The sequence below is a fragment of the Babylonia areolata genome, chromosome 11 (assembly GCF_041734735.1).
Source record: "Babylonia areolata isolate BAREFJ2019XMU chromosome 11, ASM4173473v1, whole genome shotgun sequence".
NCBI lineage: Eukaryota > Metazoa > Mollusca > Gastropoda > Neogastropoda > Buccinidae > Babylonia > Babylonia areolata.
In genome coordinates this window covers 35,549,578-35,566,929 of record NC_134886.1, presented here as the reverse complement: position 1 = coordinate 35,566,929, position 17,352 = coordinate 35,549,578, and the positions used below count along the sequence as shown (strand labels likewise).

The window sequence follows — 17,352 nt, the reverse complement described above, 5'->3', positions numbered from 1 at the left end:
ATAATAGATATCGTAAATAACGACAAAAACAAAGCACAAAACACAAAGCAAATAAATAAATAAATAATAAATTAATAAATCAATAAATAGATTAAAAAAAGAATAAATAAGTGAATAGATAAACAAATAATTCAACAAAATATAATAACAAAATAAAACAAAGTGAATAAATGAATGAAGGAATAAATAAATAAATGACTAAAAGAATGATTAAACAATCAAACGAACGATGAAATAAATAAACAAATGAATAAATAACTAACTAACTACATAGATAAAATAGAATAAGATGAAATAAGAATAAAATAAAATGAAAATTAAGTGAACAAACCAACAAAATATACGCATAAATAAACAAATGAATAAATAAATGAATAACTACATAGATAAAATGAAATAAGATGAAATAAAAATAAAATAAAATAAAATGAAACTCAAGTGAACAAACCAACAAAATGTACGCATAATAATAATATACATCTTCGTGACAGACCCTTCCACTGCCGCTGCAGAACCTCTCGGGGGTCAGCGTGTGTTGCTGGGAGAACGAGGTGGGGGAGGAGGTTCTGAAGGTCATCCTCATTGACCTCGGCCAGATCCTCCTCACCACCCTCCTCCTCGACTATCTTCGGGCCGCCCTCATCAAGTCCGGTAACTGCACCAAGGTAAGGGAGACAAGAGGTGACGGGGGGGACTGGTGAGGGGACTGGTGGGAGGGTGGGGGTGTGGGGTTGTGGGGGTGGGAGAGAGGCTGGTAAGGAAGGAGAAGGGAGGGAAGTTAAGGAGAGATGGTGGAGTTCTTGTTCTTGTTCTTTCTTTCTTCTTCTTCTCAAATAATAATGATAATGATGATAATAATAATTATTGTTGTTATTTGTGGTAGCAGCAGCAGCAGCAGCAGCAGCAGCAGTAGTAGTAGTAGTATCAGTAGTAGTAGTAGTACTAGTACTCTTATTGTTATTACCTGTAGTAGTAGTAGTATCATGATGATGATGATGAAGATGATTTCTATCATAAGCATGCATTTTTTTTTTGCCACGAAAACATTGAGGCTTTATAAGACTCTGGGCCACACACAATGCGAACACATACATTTATAGTTATCCTCATACATTGTTTCAGTATTCAAGCACCAATTTTCCCCGATCTTGGAGGAAGAATTGAGTTAAGAAGGAGACCGTGGCAGAGGAAAAGCGGCAGAGTGAGGGCATCGCAAGGATTGCTGAGCTCTTCAACACAATGCTCTTGTTAGATTTTGTTCGCTGCTCTTGTCAACACACACTTGTTCTCTCTCTCTCTCTCTCTCTCTTTACAATTGGTTTAAATAAACTTTAATTATTCAACAATACACATGATTACAATGCATTGAATGACAAAAGAGCATCAACAAGCTTAAAGCTTATACTGTGCTCACAACGTTGCACTTCAATTTTATCATGACGGCAGATGAACCATATTATGACTTGTATGAAATAACATGCATAAACAGTAAGTAATGTAATAATGAAATAAAACAAGTAAACAAACAGTACATAATATAGTAAAATAATGCTAATATCAATATTAACATGAGATTAAATTTATTATCACCAAAGTAATTGGCCTAATAGAAGAAAAACACGAAGAAGAAGAAGAAAATTTAGAAGAATGGAGGGTAAGGTGGTGGAGGAGGGGGAACAGAGGGGAGAGGAGAAATTCTAACAGATCATTGGCCAATCCATTCACCTTGAATATTTGGTCAGTCTGTATGAAAGTTTCAGTTTCAAAAGCGCGCAGACTAAGACATACCCCACACCACGCCTGCTGTTAACAGGGAAAAAGAGAAGAAGAAAATAGATAACGAATTAACTTTCGCATAAACACAAGCGAGCTAATCAGGCGAAACCTAAGGCAGAGGAGACTGATAGAATTGTGTAGAAAGAAGCAACACAGAAACAAACAGGTAAGCAAAACTCTTTGCTGTGGAAACAGATATATATATACTCACGCAGACAAACAGTACGAATGCAACGACACACAAATGGGGGAGTGGCTGATTTATTATGGTGGTTTATAGAGCCTGTGAAGAGGAGCAGGAATTTCACGGAAAAAAAAGGAGAAAAAAAAGTGCTGTTGACAACATGCAGGGCAGGGCAGGGCAAAAGACAGGGAAGAGCGGGTAAGGTTAGGGCGAAAGCAGCGCACTACACCGCTCCGCACCACACCACACCACGCCACGCCACAGAGCAGCTTAATACAGTACAGCACGCCATGGGACAGTGCAGCACAGACAGCACAGCACAGCACGCCATAGGACAGTGCAGCACAGCACAGCACAGCACGCCATGGGACAGTGCAGCACAGCACACCACTCCACGCCATAGGACAGTGCAACACAGCACAGCACTCCACGCCATAGGACAGTGCAACACAGCACACCACTCCACGCCATACGACAGTGCAACACAGCACACCACACCACGCCATAGGACAGTGCAACACAACACAGCACACCACTCCTCGCCATAGGACAGTGAAGCACACCTCTCCACGCCATAGGACAGTGCAACACAGCACACCACTCCACGCCATACGACAGTGCAACACAACACAGCACACCACTCCACGCCATAGGACAGTGAAGCACACCACTCCACGCCATAGGACAGTGAAGCACACCACTCCACGCCATAGGACAGTGCAACACAGCACACCCACTCCACGCCATACGACAGTGCAACACAACACAGCACACCCACTCCACGCCATAGGACAGTGCAACACAACACAGCACACCACTCCACGCCATGGGACAGTGCAACACAGCACACCACTCCACGCCATACGACAGTGCAACACAACACAGCACACCACTCCACGCCATAGGACAGTGCAACACAACACAGCACACCACGCCATAGGACAGTGCAACACAGCACAGCACACCACTCCACGCCATACGACAGTGCAACACAACACAGCACACCACTCCACGCCATGGGACAGTGCAACACAACACAGCACACCACTCCACGCCATAGGACAGTGCAACACAGCACACCACTCCACGCCATAGGACAGTGAAGCACACCACTCCACGCCATAGGACAGTGCAACACAACACAGCACACCACTCCACGCCATAGGACAGTGCAACACAACACACCACTCCACTCCACGCCATAGGACAGTGCAACACAGCACAGCACACCACTCCACGCCATAGGACAGTGCAACACAGCACAGCACACCACTCCACGCCAAAGGACAGTGCAACACAGCACACCACTCCACGCCATAGGACAGTGCAACACAACACACCACTCCACTCCACGCCATAGGACAGTGCAACACAACACAGCACACCACTCCACGCCAAAGGACAGTGCAACACAGCACAGCACACCACACCACGCCATAGGACAGTGCAACACAACACAGCACAGCACACCACGCCATAGGACAGTGCAACACAGCACAGCACAGTACAACACAGCACACCACGCCACAGGACAGTGCAACACAGCACAGCACACCACGCCACAGGACAGTGCAACACAGCACAGGACACCACGCCACAGGACAGTGCAACACAGCACAGGACACCACGCCACAGGACAGTGCAACACAGCACAGCACACCACGCCACAGGACAGTGCAACACAGCACAGCACACCACGCCACAGGACAGTGCAACACAGCACAGCACACCACGCCACAGGACAGTGCAACACAGCACAGCACACCACGCCATAGGACAGTGCAACACAGCACAGCACACCACGCCACAGGACAGTGCAACACAGCACAGCACACCACGCCATAGGACAGTGCAACACAGCACAGCACAGTATACTTGTACAGCACAGAACACCACGCACGCCACATCATAACACAGCACACCACGCACGCCACATCATAACACAGCACACCACACCATACCGCAGCACACCACACACCACACTACACCACAATCCACCGAACCACATCACAGCACTGCACACTACACTACACCACACTACACCACACTACACCACATAACTCCATGTCACATCACCTTACCCAACACCTTCCACACCACACCACTATCCCAGACCTGTTCTCATCTTCTCTCTCTCTCTCTCTCTCTCTCTCTCTCTCTGTGTGTGTGTGTGTCCATCATGTTATTTCCTTCCTACCTTCCATCCTTCTTTCCCTCCCCTCTTCCTTTCTTCCTTCCGAATTACGATGTGGTGTAGCGTATATGGATTTGTCCGAACGCAGTGACGCCTCCTTGAGCTACTGATACTGATACTGATACTGATACGGAATTCGGCATTCAAATCAGGCAGTTTAAGGATTCACCGAATTTTAAACACATGGGTTCATGCTTGTTTGAATAAGGTCCCTGGAACGCAACCATGCACTTGAGAATTATACAATCTTCTCTGCGGCACAAGCAGTTTGCGCAACCAACACGCAGGCAATGTAATATTACGTGTAGGCGACAATAAATTATATATTCATATAATCATTTGTAAGATATGCAAATGAGCCAGGGTTAAGGGGAGGGGGCTATGAAACGATAACAGCGATCGTAACTCGTCCTGGGATATATGTATGAATCGGCCGGGCAAGATCAAATAAACAAAATATGTCACAGAAGACCCTCCTCGACAAAATGAGTCGAAAGTCAATGTCTAAGGTCTCTCACAAAGAGGTAGTCAAGCTATTTGTCAGGCTTGAACGACATGAGCCGACCCTACAACACGTTGATTATTAATATTATCATTATTGTTATTATTATTGTCATTTTATTTATTTATTTTATTTTTATTGATTTATTTATTTATTTTTATTATTATTATTATTTTGTATTTTTATTTTTATTTTTTACAATGTTTCGATCTTTCCAAAGGTCATATGGAAAGGTACCAGTTAGAAATTATTATTTCTGTTTATCATTTCTTCGTGGGTCAAATGGTCATTGTCAGTAGAATACACTATTTTCCTGATGTGTGCTGCAAGTGTATGTGAAATTTCGTCGTTCTAATACATATAGAAAGGTTATAAATTGTTTTTGATCGTGTGAACTTATTGATTTTTCAATACGGTCAAGACGAGATAAGATACCGTGGCAAAATCTGTTAGACATTATATTTCTGATCCAGTGTTCTCCAGAAATCAAAGTTCGAGGTTCCGTTTCAGCATGGCGTGGTGTCCGTAGGAAAGGTACTTTACTCTGATTTTCCTCATTCCACCCAGGTGTTAACGGGTACTTGGTTTATAATAATGATAATAATAATAATAATGGTATTTATATAGCGCTGGATCTTGTGCAGAGACAAATCAAAGCGCTTTCGCACCAGTCATTCACACGCATGCATAACTCTAATACTGCAGAAACTAAAGACAAGGAAGGGCAGGCAAGGGAGGCTATTTTGGGAAGAGGTGGGTTTTAAGGCCAGACTTGAAAGAGCTGAGTGTGGAGACTTGACGAAGCGAAAAAGGAAGTTCATTCCAATCGCAAGGTCCAGAAACAGAGAAAGAACGGCGGCCAATAGTCGAGTGTTTGAATCTGGGTATGCGTAAACAGATGGAGAAAGTTAAAACGACAGAAGGAGAGAGGACTGGGCCCTGCATTCCAATGCTGAGCCCTGTACAAGTAGACAGGAATTCACCGCCTCTTCACCTGTATTCCTTTAATTATGACGAGTTCTTATTTTCGTCAACTTCTACGAATTGTATCATTTATCTAACAGCATCCCAGATTTACATGAAACCACCGTCTACATAGGCAAGTATCCCATCCACATTGCAACCTTTGACTTAAGCTGTGCTACATGTGACAATTCTTAGGTCTGAACGTAGTTTTCAAGAAGCACCTAGGTCTGTGAATTGATTTAAATAGAAACAGGCTCACGATTTTTCGTGTATTTTTTTTGGAATAACCCTATGTACTATCCCACGGACTATTGAAACAAGACTTTGCGCAAAAAGATAAGAAATTCTTACGATCTTTTACATTAAGTGCTTGCATTTTGAATCGTGGCATGTCCTAACTCTAAGCACTCTTTGAACCAAAAAGACGACATGACGTCCAGTCCTCTGCAGAGGGTCACCAATAGATCTGGCGATGAAGCGATGGCCTCAATGTCTCCTTGGGGAGTCGTATGTATGTGCTATATGTATGTGTGAGTCTGAAGCAGGCGACAGGCTACAGTAAAAAAGGACGGATGCCAGACGCCGCTCTGCCTGCGTTGTAACAGAAAAAAAAATCATATTCCATCTGTGGAAGCTGTTTTATTCATTCCCAGGAGGTAGGGAGACACACACGCCCGGGCGCGCTGTATGCGCGCAAGTAACGCGGGCACACGCGCGCTCTCGCGATGCGCGCACTCGTGTTCATGCACATACGCACGCGCATACGTGAGAGCTTGCGCGCGCTCGCGCGCGCACGCACACACACACACACACACACACACACACACACACACACACACACACACACACGCACACACACACACACACACACACACACACACACACACACACACACACACACACACACACACACACACACTTATGAGCACAACGTGGCCACGTAGCATTTGCAAGCGCGCGAGCGCGCACAAACAGATACACGCGCGCGCGTACACACAAACATACACACAGAGTTAATTAGACATCTATCTATCTATCTATCTATCTATGTATTTGCGTTTTAATCAAAAAGATATGTATCTATGTACAGCCTATCTGCCTAGATATTTTACCCACCTATCTACCAACCTACGTACCTATCTATCTAGATAACTACCCACCTAACCACCCATATCTTTGTGTGTCAATATAAAAGACATGAATCTGTACTTACCTATCTACCTACCTAATCATCTCGTGTGTGTGTGTGTGTGTGTGTGTGTGTGTGTGTGTGTGTGTGTGTGTGTGTGTGTGTGTGTGTGTGTGTGTGTGTGTGTGTGTGTGTGTGTGTGTGTGTGTGTGTGTGTGTATCGATCAAACTCCGTTTCAGCTGGGCTATCGGGAATTCACTGTGGCGTCCGAAGTGTTGGACCTCATCTACGGGCAGTCACTCGTGTGGCTTGGCCTCTTCTTCTCTCCCCTGCTGGCTGCCGTGGGCTGCGTGAAGCTGGTCGTCCTCTTCTACTTCAGCTACGTGACGGCCCGCCTGTGCAAGGTGCCCCCAAGGAGAGTGTTCCGAGCCTCGCGCTCAGGAAACTTCTTCCTCTTCGTCCTTCTCCTCAACTTCTTCGCCTGTCTCTTCACCATGACTTACGCCGTCATTGAGTGAGTCAGTTCGTGGATACATTGTAAACCTCTCTTCACCATGACTTACTGCCGTCATAGAGTCAGTCTGTGCACACATTGTAAACCTATCTTCATCATGACTTACCGCAGTCATAGAGTGAGGCAGTGCACACATTGTAAACCTATCTTCACCATGACTTACTGCCGTCATAGAGTCAGTCAGTGCACACATTGTAAACCTATCTTCACCATGACTTACTGCCGTCATAAAGTGAGTAAGTCCGTGCACACATGTAAACCTATCTTCACCATGACTTACTGCCGTCATAGAGTCAGTCAGTGCACACATTGTAAACCTATCTTCACCATGACTTACTGCCGTCATAGAGTCAGTCACTGCACACATGTAAACCTATCTTCACCATGACTTACTGCCGTCATAAAGTGAGTAAGTCAGTGCACACATGTAAACCTATCTTCACCATGACTTACTGCTGTCATAGAGTGAGGCAGTGCACACATTTAAACCTATCTTCACCATGACTAACTGCCGTCATAAAGTGAGTAAGTCCGTGCACACATGTAAACCTGTCTTCACCATGACTTGCTGCCGTCATAAAGTGAGTAAGTCCGTGCACACATGTAAACCTATCTTCACCATGACTTACTGCAGTCATAGAGTCAGTCTGTGCACACATTGTAAACCTATCTTCACCATGACTTGCTGCCGTCATAGAGTGATTCAGGTGCACACATGTAAACCTATCTTCACCATGACTTACTGCCGTCATAGAGTCGGTCAGTACACACATGTAAATCTATCTTCACCATGACTTACTGCCGTCATAGAGTCAGTCAGTGCACACATTGTAAACCTGTCTTCACCATGACTTACTGCCGTCATAGAGTGAGTCAGTGCACACATTGTAAACCTATCTTCACCATGACTTACTGCCGTCATAGAGTCAGTCAGTGCACACATTGTAAACCTATCTTCACCATGACTTACTGCCGTCATAGAGTCGGTCAGTACACACATGTAAATCTATCTTCACCATGACTTACTGCCGTCATAGAGTCAGTCAGTGCACACACTGTAAACCTATCTTCACCATGACTTACTGCCGTCATAGAGTCAGTCAGTGCACACACTGTAAACCTATCTTCACCATGGCTTACTGCCGTCATAGAGTCAGTCAGTCAGTGTACACGAGAACAAGAATGAACAAAATACAGGTATACAATGAAGTTCATGGAAGAAGATGGGTGTAAAAGATATTAGAAATAATAATAATGCTGATGAGGGGAAAAAAGCAGAATAAAAGCAGCAGAGTAACTGCGTGTTTTTTTGGTTTTTTGTGTGTTTTTTTGTGTTTTTTTTGTTTTGTTTTGTACCAATAGGTTTTGTATACATTCTGTATCACTGGCTGGCAACCAACACTTATCTGTACGTCAGAACTACAGTAACTGACAGGCTTTTCGGTGAGTGTGTGTCAGGGTCATTCTCTCATTCGTTTTGTTTACATCATTTCTATCAGACAGGGTCATTCTCTCATTCGCTCTGTTTACATCATTTCTATCAGACAGGGTCATGCTCTCATTCGCTCTGTTTACATCATTTCTATCAGACTGGATCACTCTCTCATTCGTTTTGTTCTGTTTACGTCATTTCCATCAGACTGGGTCATGCTCTCATTCGTTCTGTTTACGTCATTTCTATCAGACTGTGTCATGCTGTCATTCGTTCTGTTTACGTCATTTCTATCAGACTGTGTCATGCTATCATTCGTTCTGTTTACGTCATTTCTATCAGACTGGGTCAAGCTCTCAATCGTTTTGTTCTGTTTACGTCATTTCTATCAGACTGGATCATGCTCTCATCCGTTCTGTTTACGTCATTTCTATCAGACTGGGTCATTCTCTCATTCGTTTTGCTCTGTTTACGTCATTTCTATCAGACTGGGTCATCCTCTCATTTGTTTTGTTCTGTTTACGTCATTTCTATCAGACTGGGTCATGCTCTCATTCGTTTTGTTCTGTTTACGTCATTTCCATCAGACTGGGTCATGCTCTCATTCGTTCTGTTTACGTCATTTCTATCAGACTGTGTCATGCTGTCATTCGTTCTGTTCTGTTTACATTTCTGTTACTCAGGGTCATTCTCTTATTCGTTCTGTTTACGTCATTTCTATCAGACTGGGTCATGCTATCATTCGTTTTGTTCTGTTTACGTAATTTCTATAAGACTGGGTCATGCTCTCATTCGTTTTGTTCTGTTTACGTCATTTCTATAAGACTGGGTCATACTATCATTCGTTTTGTTCTGTTTACGTCATTTCTATCAGACTGGGTCATGCTATCATTCGTTTTGTCCTGTTTACGTCATTTCTATCAGACTGGGTCATGCTCTCATTCGTTTTGTTCTGTTTACGTCATTTCTATCAGACTGGGTCGTGCTCTCATTCGTTTTGTTCTGTTTACGTCATTTCTGTCACTCAGGGTCATTCTCTCATTCGTTCTATTTACGTCATTTCTATCAGACTGGGTCATGCTATCATTCGTTCTGTTTACGTCATTTCTATCAGACTGGGTCATGCTATCATTCGTTCTGTTTACGTCATTTCTATCAGACTGGTTCATGCTGTCATTCGTTATGTTCTGTTTACGTCATTTCTGTCACTCGGGGTCATTCTCTCATTCGTTCTATTTACGTCATTTCTATCAGACAGGGTCATGCTATCATTCGTTCTGTTTACGTCATTTCTATCAGACAGGGTCATGCTATCATTCGTTCTGTTTACGTCATTTCTATCAGACAGGGTCATGCTCTCATTCGTTCTGTTTACGTCATTTCTATCAGACAGGGTCATGCTATCATTCGTTCTGTTTACGTCATTTCTATCAGACTGGGTCATTCTCTCATTCGTTTTGTTCTGTTTACGTCATTTCTATCAGACTGGGTCATGCTCTCATTCGTTCTGTTTACGTCATCCCTATCAGACTGGGTCATACTCTCAATCGTTTTGTTCTGTTTACGTCATCCCTATCAGACTGGGTCATGCTCTCAATCGTTTTGTTCTGTTTACGTCATTTCTATCAGACTGGGTCATGCTGTCATTCGTTCTGTTTACGTCATTTCTATCAGACTGGGTCATGCTATCATTCGTTCTGTTTACGTCATTTCTATCAGACTGGGTCATGCTGTCATTCGTTCTGTTTACGTCATTTCTATCACCGAGGCTGGAGCCCTCCTATCACTGCGGGCCCTTCAAGACTCAAGACCACGTGTATGCTATTCTGACGTCACGGGTGGGGGACCTGCCGTCATGGCTCCGTGACGTCATCGTGTACGTCTCCACCCCTGCCATTGTGGTCCCCTTCATTCTGTTCCTTCTGTGAGTTCGGGTGACGGTTATGCTCTGTTCGTCTGTCTGTCTGTCTGTCTGACTGTCTCTCTGTCTGTCCAAATGTACAATGTCTGTACAGTGTATCTCTCTCCATTTTGCCGCCGCTTCCTTGTCGCTGTGTGTGTGTGTGTGTGTGTGTGTGTGTGTGTGTGTGTGTGTTACTGTCGCTGTCGCTTTCTTATTCTTGCTGTATCTGTCTTGGTCTGTTGTCTATGTCTCTGTCTCTGTCTGTACATGTGTCTGTCTCTGTCTCTCTCTTCCCTGTCTCCATCTCTCTGATTTTCTGTCTGTATAATTATTCTATCATTCAGTCGCTAAGGAGCCTGAAATTCAGGCAGAAATGTTAATGTGTGTTTTTGATTTAGTCATGATTTTCTTTCTTACTTTTTCAGGTTGTGCGTCCTGTATTTTAAAGCGAAGTCTGCATCGTATGTAAAAGTCATATCAAAACTTCGCGAACAACTCCGATTTGTAAGTATGGGTTCTATTTTTCTACATATTTGTTCCTTTCACACACACACACACACACACACTCGCACGCACGCACGAACGAACGCACGCACGCGCACACACACAGACACACGCACGAACGCACACACGCACACACACACACATGCACGCACAGACGCACGCGCGCGCACACACACGCACATACACACACAGACACACAAACACACACACACGGCGCGGGTGCACACACACACACACACACACACACACACACACACTGACAAACACACACACACACACACACACACACACGCACGCACACACACATACACACGCGCGCGCGCACCCATAGGACACGACTTTGAAAAGGAAACAGGGAAGGGGGGGGGGGGAAGAAAGAAGAAATAAGGGAAATAATCTAAAAACCCAGGTAAAGACGTGGTCTTTTGTTATTTCCCTTATACAGGAACTGGCCGGTAGCTTGACCAGTGCGCTGGGTTCATGCGGATGTCAAGAATCTGCTCCTTAAAAAAAAAAAAAAAAAAAAAAAAGCAGATAGGAGATGTGGTCTAGCGTACACGGATCAGTCTTGACACCTTGCTTCTTGAAACTGAAGACATGTATCTATATCTATTCTTGATGAGACTGATCCCCGGCACACAGCTGAATTCATACGACAGCCAAGCGGAGGGATGGATGATACACTGATAACCTTCTTCTGCGTTCGTGGGCTGCAACTCCCACGTTTACCCGTATGTATACGAGTGGGTTTTTACGTGTATGACCGTTTTTACCCCGCCACGTAGGCAGCCATACTCCGTTTTCGGAGGTGTGCATGCTGGGTATGTTCTTGTTTCCATAACCCACCGAACGCTGACATGGATCACAGGATCTTCAACTGACGCGCGTATTTGATCTTCTGCTTGCGTATACACACGAACGCGGTTCAGGCACTAGCAGGTCTGCACATATGTTGACCTGGGAGATCGGAAAAAAACCCACCTCCACCCTTTACCCACCAGGTGCCGTCACCAAGATTCGAACCCGGGACCCACAGATTGAAAGTCCAACGCTTTCACCACTCAGTCGGCTATTGCGTCCGGTCATACTCGTAAAATTCCACTCGTGTACATACGAGTGAACATAGGAGTTCCAGCCCACGAACGAAGAAGAAGAAGAAGAAGAAGGATCAGTCTTGACACCTTAACTCTTTCCATACGAACGGCGAAAGAGACGACGTTAACAGCATTTCACCCCAATTACCATCATCAAAATATTGCAAGCGGAAGGCTCTTATACTGAAGACGTGAATGTTGACAAAAAAATACCACAATTCTGACGACGGAAGCTAAAGGTTGGGTCATTCAGACACCCACTGGACATCCGAGGGGTCTGTGTAGAGGAGAAGAGAGGACTGGCCGTACTGAGTGAGTTAAAATTCTTGAAACTGAAACAGAATCCCGTACACAGCTGAGTCCATACTACGACAGCAGAGGGATGGATATGATACACTGTCGGATAACCGATTGACAGTTTTGACAAAGGATTTATGTGTCAGTCATCATCATCCTTGCGATAATGGAATGTCTGTCTTTCCTTCTTGTACACACTCCTTAGTCCACCCTCTCTCCACTTTTTTTCCCATTCTTTTCTTATTTATTTATGTATTTATTGATTGATTTATTTATTTATTCATTTTCTATGTCTTCTTCGCTTCGTTCATTTATTTCAACACACACACACACACACACACACACACACACACACACACACACACATATATATATATATATATGTGACCAAGCGTGCTATGCTTGCTCCAACACTATTCACGCACAAGCCAGAGCAGACGACGTTATCTCTCCTAACCCTTGCACAGAAAATGTGACGTCACTCCGGTTACATCATTTTGTCCTGGCCAGACCACCTGCTGACTGCTCGACCAGTGTCGCGTCGCGATACGTCATTGGCTGAGAGCAAACTTGTGTTTCTGTTCCACAGTATTTAATTAATAGCTCTTTTGTCGGATCAGTAAACTACTAGTATTATATACTGGCAGAATCGTCTTAATTCCATCTTTAAATCTATTCCATTTATGTTCGCCTACGTTAAACTGATTTAACGCAGTTTGTAATTTTCAGCGACGAGCTCGTTAAAACTGACCCTGTTCAGGTGACTTAAATTAAGATTATAAATTTATCTTGAATAACCAACACTTCATTTTACACTCATTATAAAGTAGGCGTTGAGCTCTTTCTTTTGCAACTTATCCGACGTAAATCGGTTCAGGAATCATTTAGAAATCTATCACTGAACACCTTTAAACAAACACAATTGTCATCGGATTCTCCGTGATTAGTGACGATCTGCTTGCAAGCACACGTGACGCACTTTGCGGTCCGCTAAACTTGCATAAATTGGCACAGTGAATGATGAGTGGTCATTTCATACCTGGTCAGTCATCTGACCAGAGCCTGCTCTCTCTCTCTTGCTGTGTCGCGGGCAGTGTGTCGTGTGTGTCCCCACAACAGCTGACACCTCGCTACGTATCGCTGCACTGTCTCCTTTTCTTTTTATCTTCTCTTCTCTTCTCTTCTCTTAGGTCTTCTCTTTTTATGTAAATAAAACAATAGAAAACCCATTTGTGACTGGCCTCTATATGTTCCTGGCCTGTGCGTGGGATCTTGTCTATCCTTTCATTCAATCAATCATTTAGTTAAGTCTTTTGTGCCGTACCCTATTAGAACCACTCGGGACACGGCTTCATATATATATATATATATATATATATATATATATATATATATCACACACTGAAAATACTGTTTGAGTCACTGTTTGGCATTGCTTTCATTTCTTTTCGTTTCAATTGTCCCCGTTCTTCTTTTGTTTTTTTTTTTTTTAACCCTTTGTTCTTTATTTTCCTTTCATGTTTTGTCTTCATTAGTTTCGGGTGTTGTTGCTTTTGTTTCACCTTTGTTTGTTTCTTTGTTTCTCCCTTTCTGTCGCTCACGAAACTACTGTAAGCACCCATGCATTCACCCCAATCCCCTCACTCAGTCACTGACTTCCCTCCCTTTACCTCAGTCCTTCCCCCCCCCCCCATCCCCCCCCCCTCTCCCCCCCCACACACACACACAAAGAAAGGATTTAGAAACAAGCTGATTACGACTTGAAGAAGAGCTGATGCCTTACCTTCTTATAAACCCAACGCGCTTGTCAGGCCTTGCCGAGAGCCTACCCCAAAATGATATTTTGTTGTGCCGAATGCCGTGTCACCATCATTGATTAAAAGTCAGCGTTTGGTCGCTAGTTTTCCATACTTGCTTGACTGGGTTGTGAGACTGGTTGCCTTGGTGATCATCAGCTGTTTTATGAAATAAGCTTACAGTTGGGCAAACAGCAAAGTTAAAGCTGTATTATCAATAATTTCTCCATTGCAATAGGAAATCATTCACAGCTTTGTCTTTTGTGAAGGACTGTGACCATCAAACCAGGAGGCAAAATTGCACTGGCTCCTCTTAGTGCTGCAGCCTTGGGGACTAGTTCGCCTTTGGGAACCATCCCAACGCCGACTGTCCTGAAACCCTCTTGGTCGAAAGAGTAGGGATGTATCTTGGGCAAGACACTCTCAACTACAACTACAATTAAATTCCAGCCGAGATAGTCGGGACAGCAGTTGCCTCCTCTGCTGTTTTGATAGTCATTGGCGGACACGACTGACTGTCATATATTCATGCATATCAATATATATATATATATATATATATATATATATATATATATATATATATATATATATATATATATATTTTCTCCCTCTCTCTCTCTCTCTCTCTCTCTCTCTCTCTCTCTCCATGCGAGAGAGAATGTAGGCGTATTCTACACAGAAACAAAAATAGCTTTGCCGTTTTTGGGTGGTTGGGTTTTTTTTTAACAAGAAATATTGCGATCCTAGAGGCATTTTCATTTATTTTCTTTTTAAACGTACGGAAGCTGTACAGACCATTTCTCTTCTTGTGTCTCAACATCAACTGGCCGGACAAGAAGTTTTTTGTTTTGTTTTGTTTGGATATTGGAATTGGCGGACACGACTGACTGTCATATATTCATGCATATCAATATATATATATTTTTTCCCCTCTCTCTCTCTCTCTCTCTCACTGTATATATATATATATATAACCAATAAAGCAGAAGATCGCCGAAGCACTCAACCACAAACAAGTAACCCAAATGATCAATATGGCAAAAGCAGCGACCGATTGTTCACTTCTTGATAAATTGATAATAGCTGATTGTCATTTGTCTGTCTGTTTCTCTGTCTCACTCTTTCAGTGTGTGTGTGTGTGTGTGTGTGTGTGTGTGTGTGTGTTTTACAGGAAAGACGGGTTCAGAAAAGAGAAGTTTTCGCCAGAGCCCGGTTTGTTCAAGGTTTGTGTGTCTGTCTCTGGTTGTGTGTGTGTGTGTGTGTGTGTGTGTGTGTGTGTGTGTATGTTGTATTGTGTGCGTAGGTGCACGCGTGTGTGTGGAAGAAAGAGAGAGAGAGAGAGAGAGAGAGAGAGAGAGTGGATGTATGGGTGGGTGTTTTTTTTGGGTGTTTTTTTTTTTTTTTTTTTTACATTATGCGTTTGACAGCGTTTGCGTGTGCGCGCGTACATTGTACACGTCGCTTTTTGGACTGAGTGTTACAAAGGTGATAGACAATATTTTAAGTTAGGATAATACTGATTACTGCACCGCCGACGACAACAACGATGACGACGATAATGCTGATAATAACTGGCCTAATGATATAATTCTTTTTCTTTTTTTTGTGTGTGATGATGAAGATGAGGCCCTCGCCGCCGCCGATATCACTGATGTTGTTGTTGCTGTTTTTGTTATTACTGTTGAGGATGTTGGTTGTTACCATTACCATCATCATCATCATCATGAGTGTTGTTGTTGCCGTTACTTATGAGCCATGTGCATGTCACCAGGACCCCAAATGTCACACACCCCTTCATTCCCTTCCCTCGGTCCCTGACCACAATCACCACCACCCCAGAGACTGGAGCGGGGGGAATAAGTGGAGCAGGAGGAGGAGGAGGAGGAGGAGGAGGAGGAGGAGGAGGAGGAGATCTATGATGACTACTACAGAAATGAAAGATGGCCGGGAAAAGACTCAACAAACGAACTACAAAACAAAACAAAATCCATCCACCAGCCCCACCCCACCCATGGAGAAAAAAAAAAATCACTATTTAGATCGACAGTTCTTCTTCTTCTTCTTCTGTCTCTCTCTCCGATATAAGTAATACCCCCTTCAGACAGGGGCTGTGGCCTAATCTGAATAGAATAATTATTCGCATTCGCATTCTCCCTCTCTCTCTGCCACATCATCCTTCATTCATTCTCTCTCTCTCTCTCCCGGATTATGTAACACTCCCTTCCGACAGGTGCTGTGGTCTAATCTGAATAAAATATTCGCATTTGCATTCTCTCTCTGTGCCACACCATGTTCTTTTTATTGGACAATATTCATGAAATTGTGAAATTGCATTCATTTTCTGCTGATGACATTAAACAGTTTCACTTTAGTTCTGCCATATCATCGTCATTCCTTTTTATTTCTTGTTCTTCTTCTTCTTCTTCATTACTATTATTATTACTATTATTGTTGTTGTCATACCGTTATAAACCTAGTCTTCATCGTTGTGGTCGTTATCGAACTTCAGAAATGGGCGATAAGAAACTTTCGCTCTGAATCAGTAACAATGCTTCACGGACCTTGGACATTGACTGAAGAGAAATGTGGTTCCAATTCAGTGATGTGGGGACGGACAAATATATACCTTCACATCTGATCGTTATACTGCAGTTGGTGTCTTTAGTCATTCAGTAATTTACTCATTTAAGTTTTCAAGTCTTTCTTGAAGTAACATGTGTATTTATTTTGTTTGATTTCAACATTGAATACAAAAGCTGATTTTATTGACAGATATCAACATATTTTTGTACATGAATTAAGAATTACAGAGAATTTTTTTTTTTTAATCTATCTTATTTACAAATCCGTTTACAATGTGTGTGTGTATGTGTTGTGTGTGTATTTGAAAGAGAGAGAGAGAGAGAGAGAGGTGTGTGTGTGTGTGTGTGTGTAGTGTTTGAAAACTTTACCTTAAGTCTTATGATGTGTGTGTGTGTGTTAGCTCACTATGCACTTGTCTATGATCGAAAGCTGTGAGTATTCACATATATTTCTTAATCAGAAAAGCTCAGACTC

At 43.2% G+C, this 17,352-nt stretch overlaps 1 protein-coding gene across 2 annotated transcripts in view; it reads left to right on the top strand.

Moving 5' to 3' along the window:
- The window catches only part of LOC143287695 (transmembrane channel-like protein 3), a 74,837-nt gene extending 57,715 nt beyond the window's left edge, over positions 1-17,122 (top strand). For both annotated transcript variants that reach the window (XM_076595898.1, XM_076595897.1), the window contains exons 15-20: positions 492-665; positions 6,992-7,266; positions 10,467-10,622; positions 11,027-11,105; positions 15,467-15,518; positions 16,067-17,122. In XM_076595898.1, coding sequence (XP_076452013.1) covers positions 492-665; positions 6,992-7,266; positions 10,467-10,622; positions 11,027-11,105; positions 15,467-15,518; positions 16,067-16,113 — 783 coding nt within the window. In that variant the 3' untranslated portion in view covers positions 16,114-17,122. The remainder of the gene's footprint in view (positions 1-491; positions 666-6,991; positions 7,267-10,466; positions 10,623-11,026; positions 11,106-15,466; positions 15,519-16,066) is intronic.
- Positions 17,123-17,352: the final 230 nt, after the last annotated feature.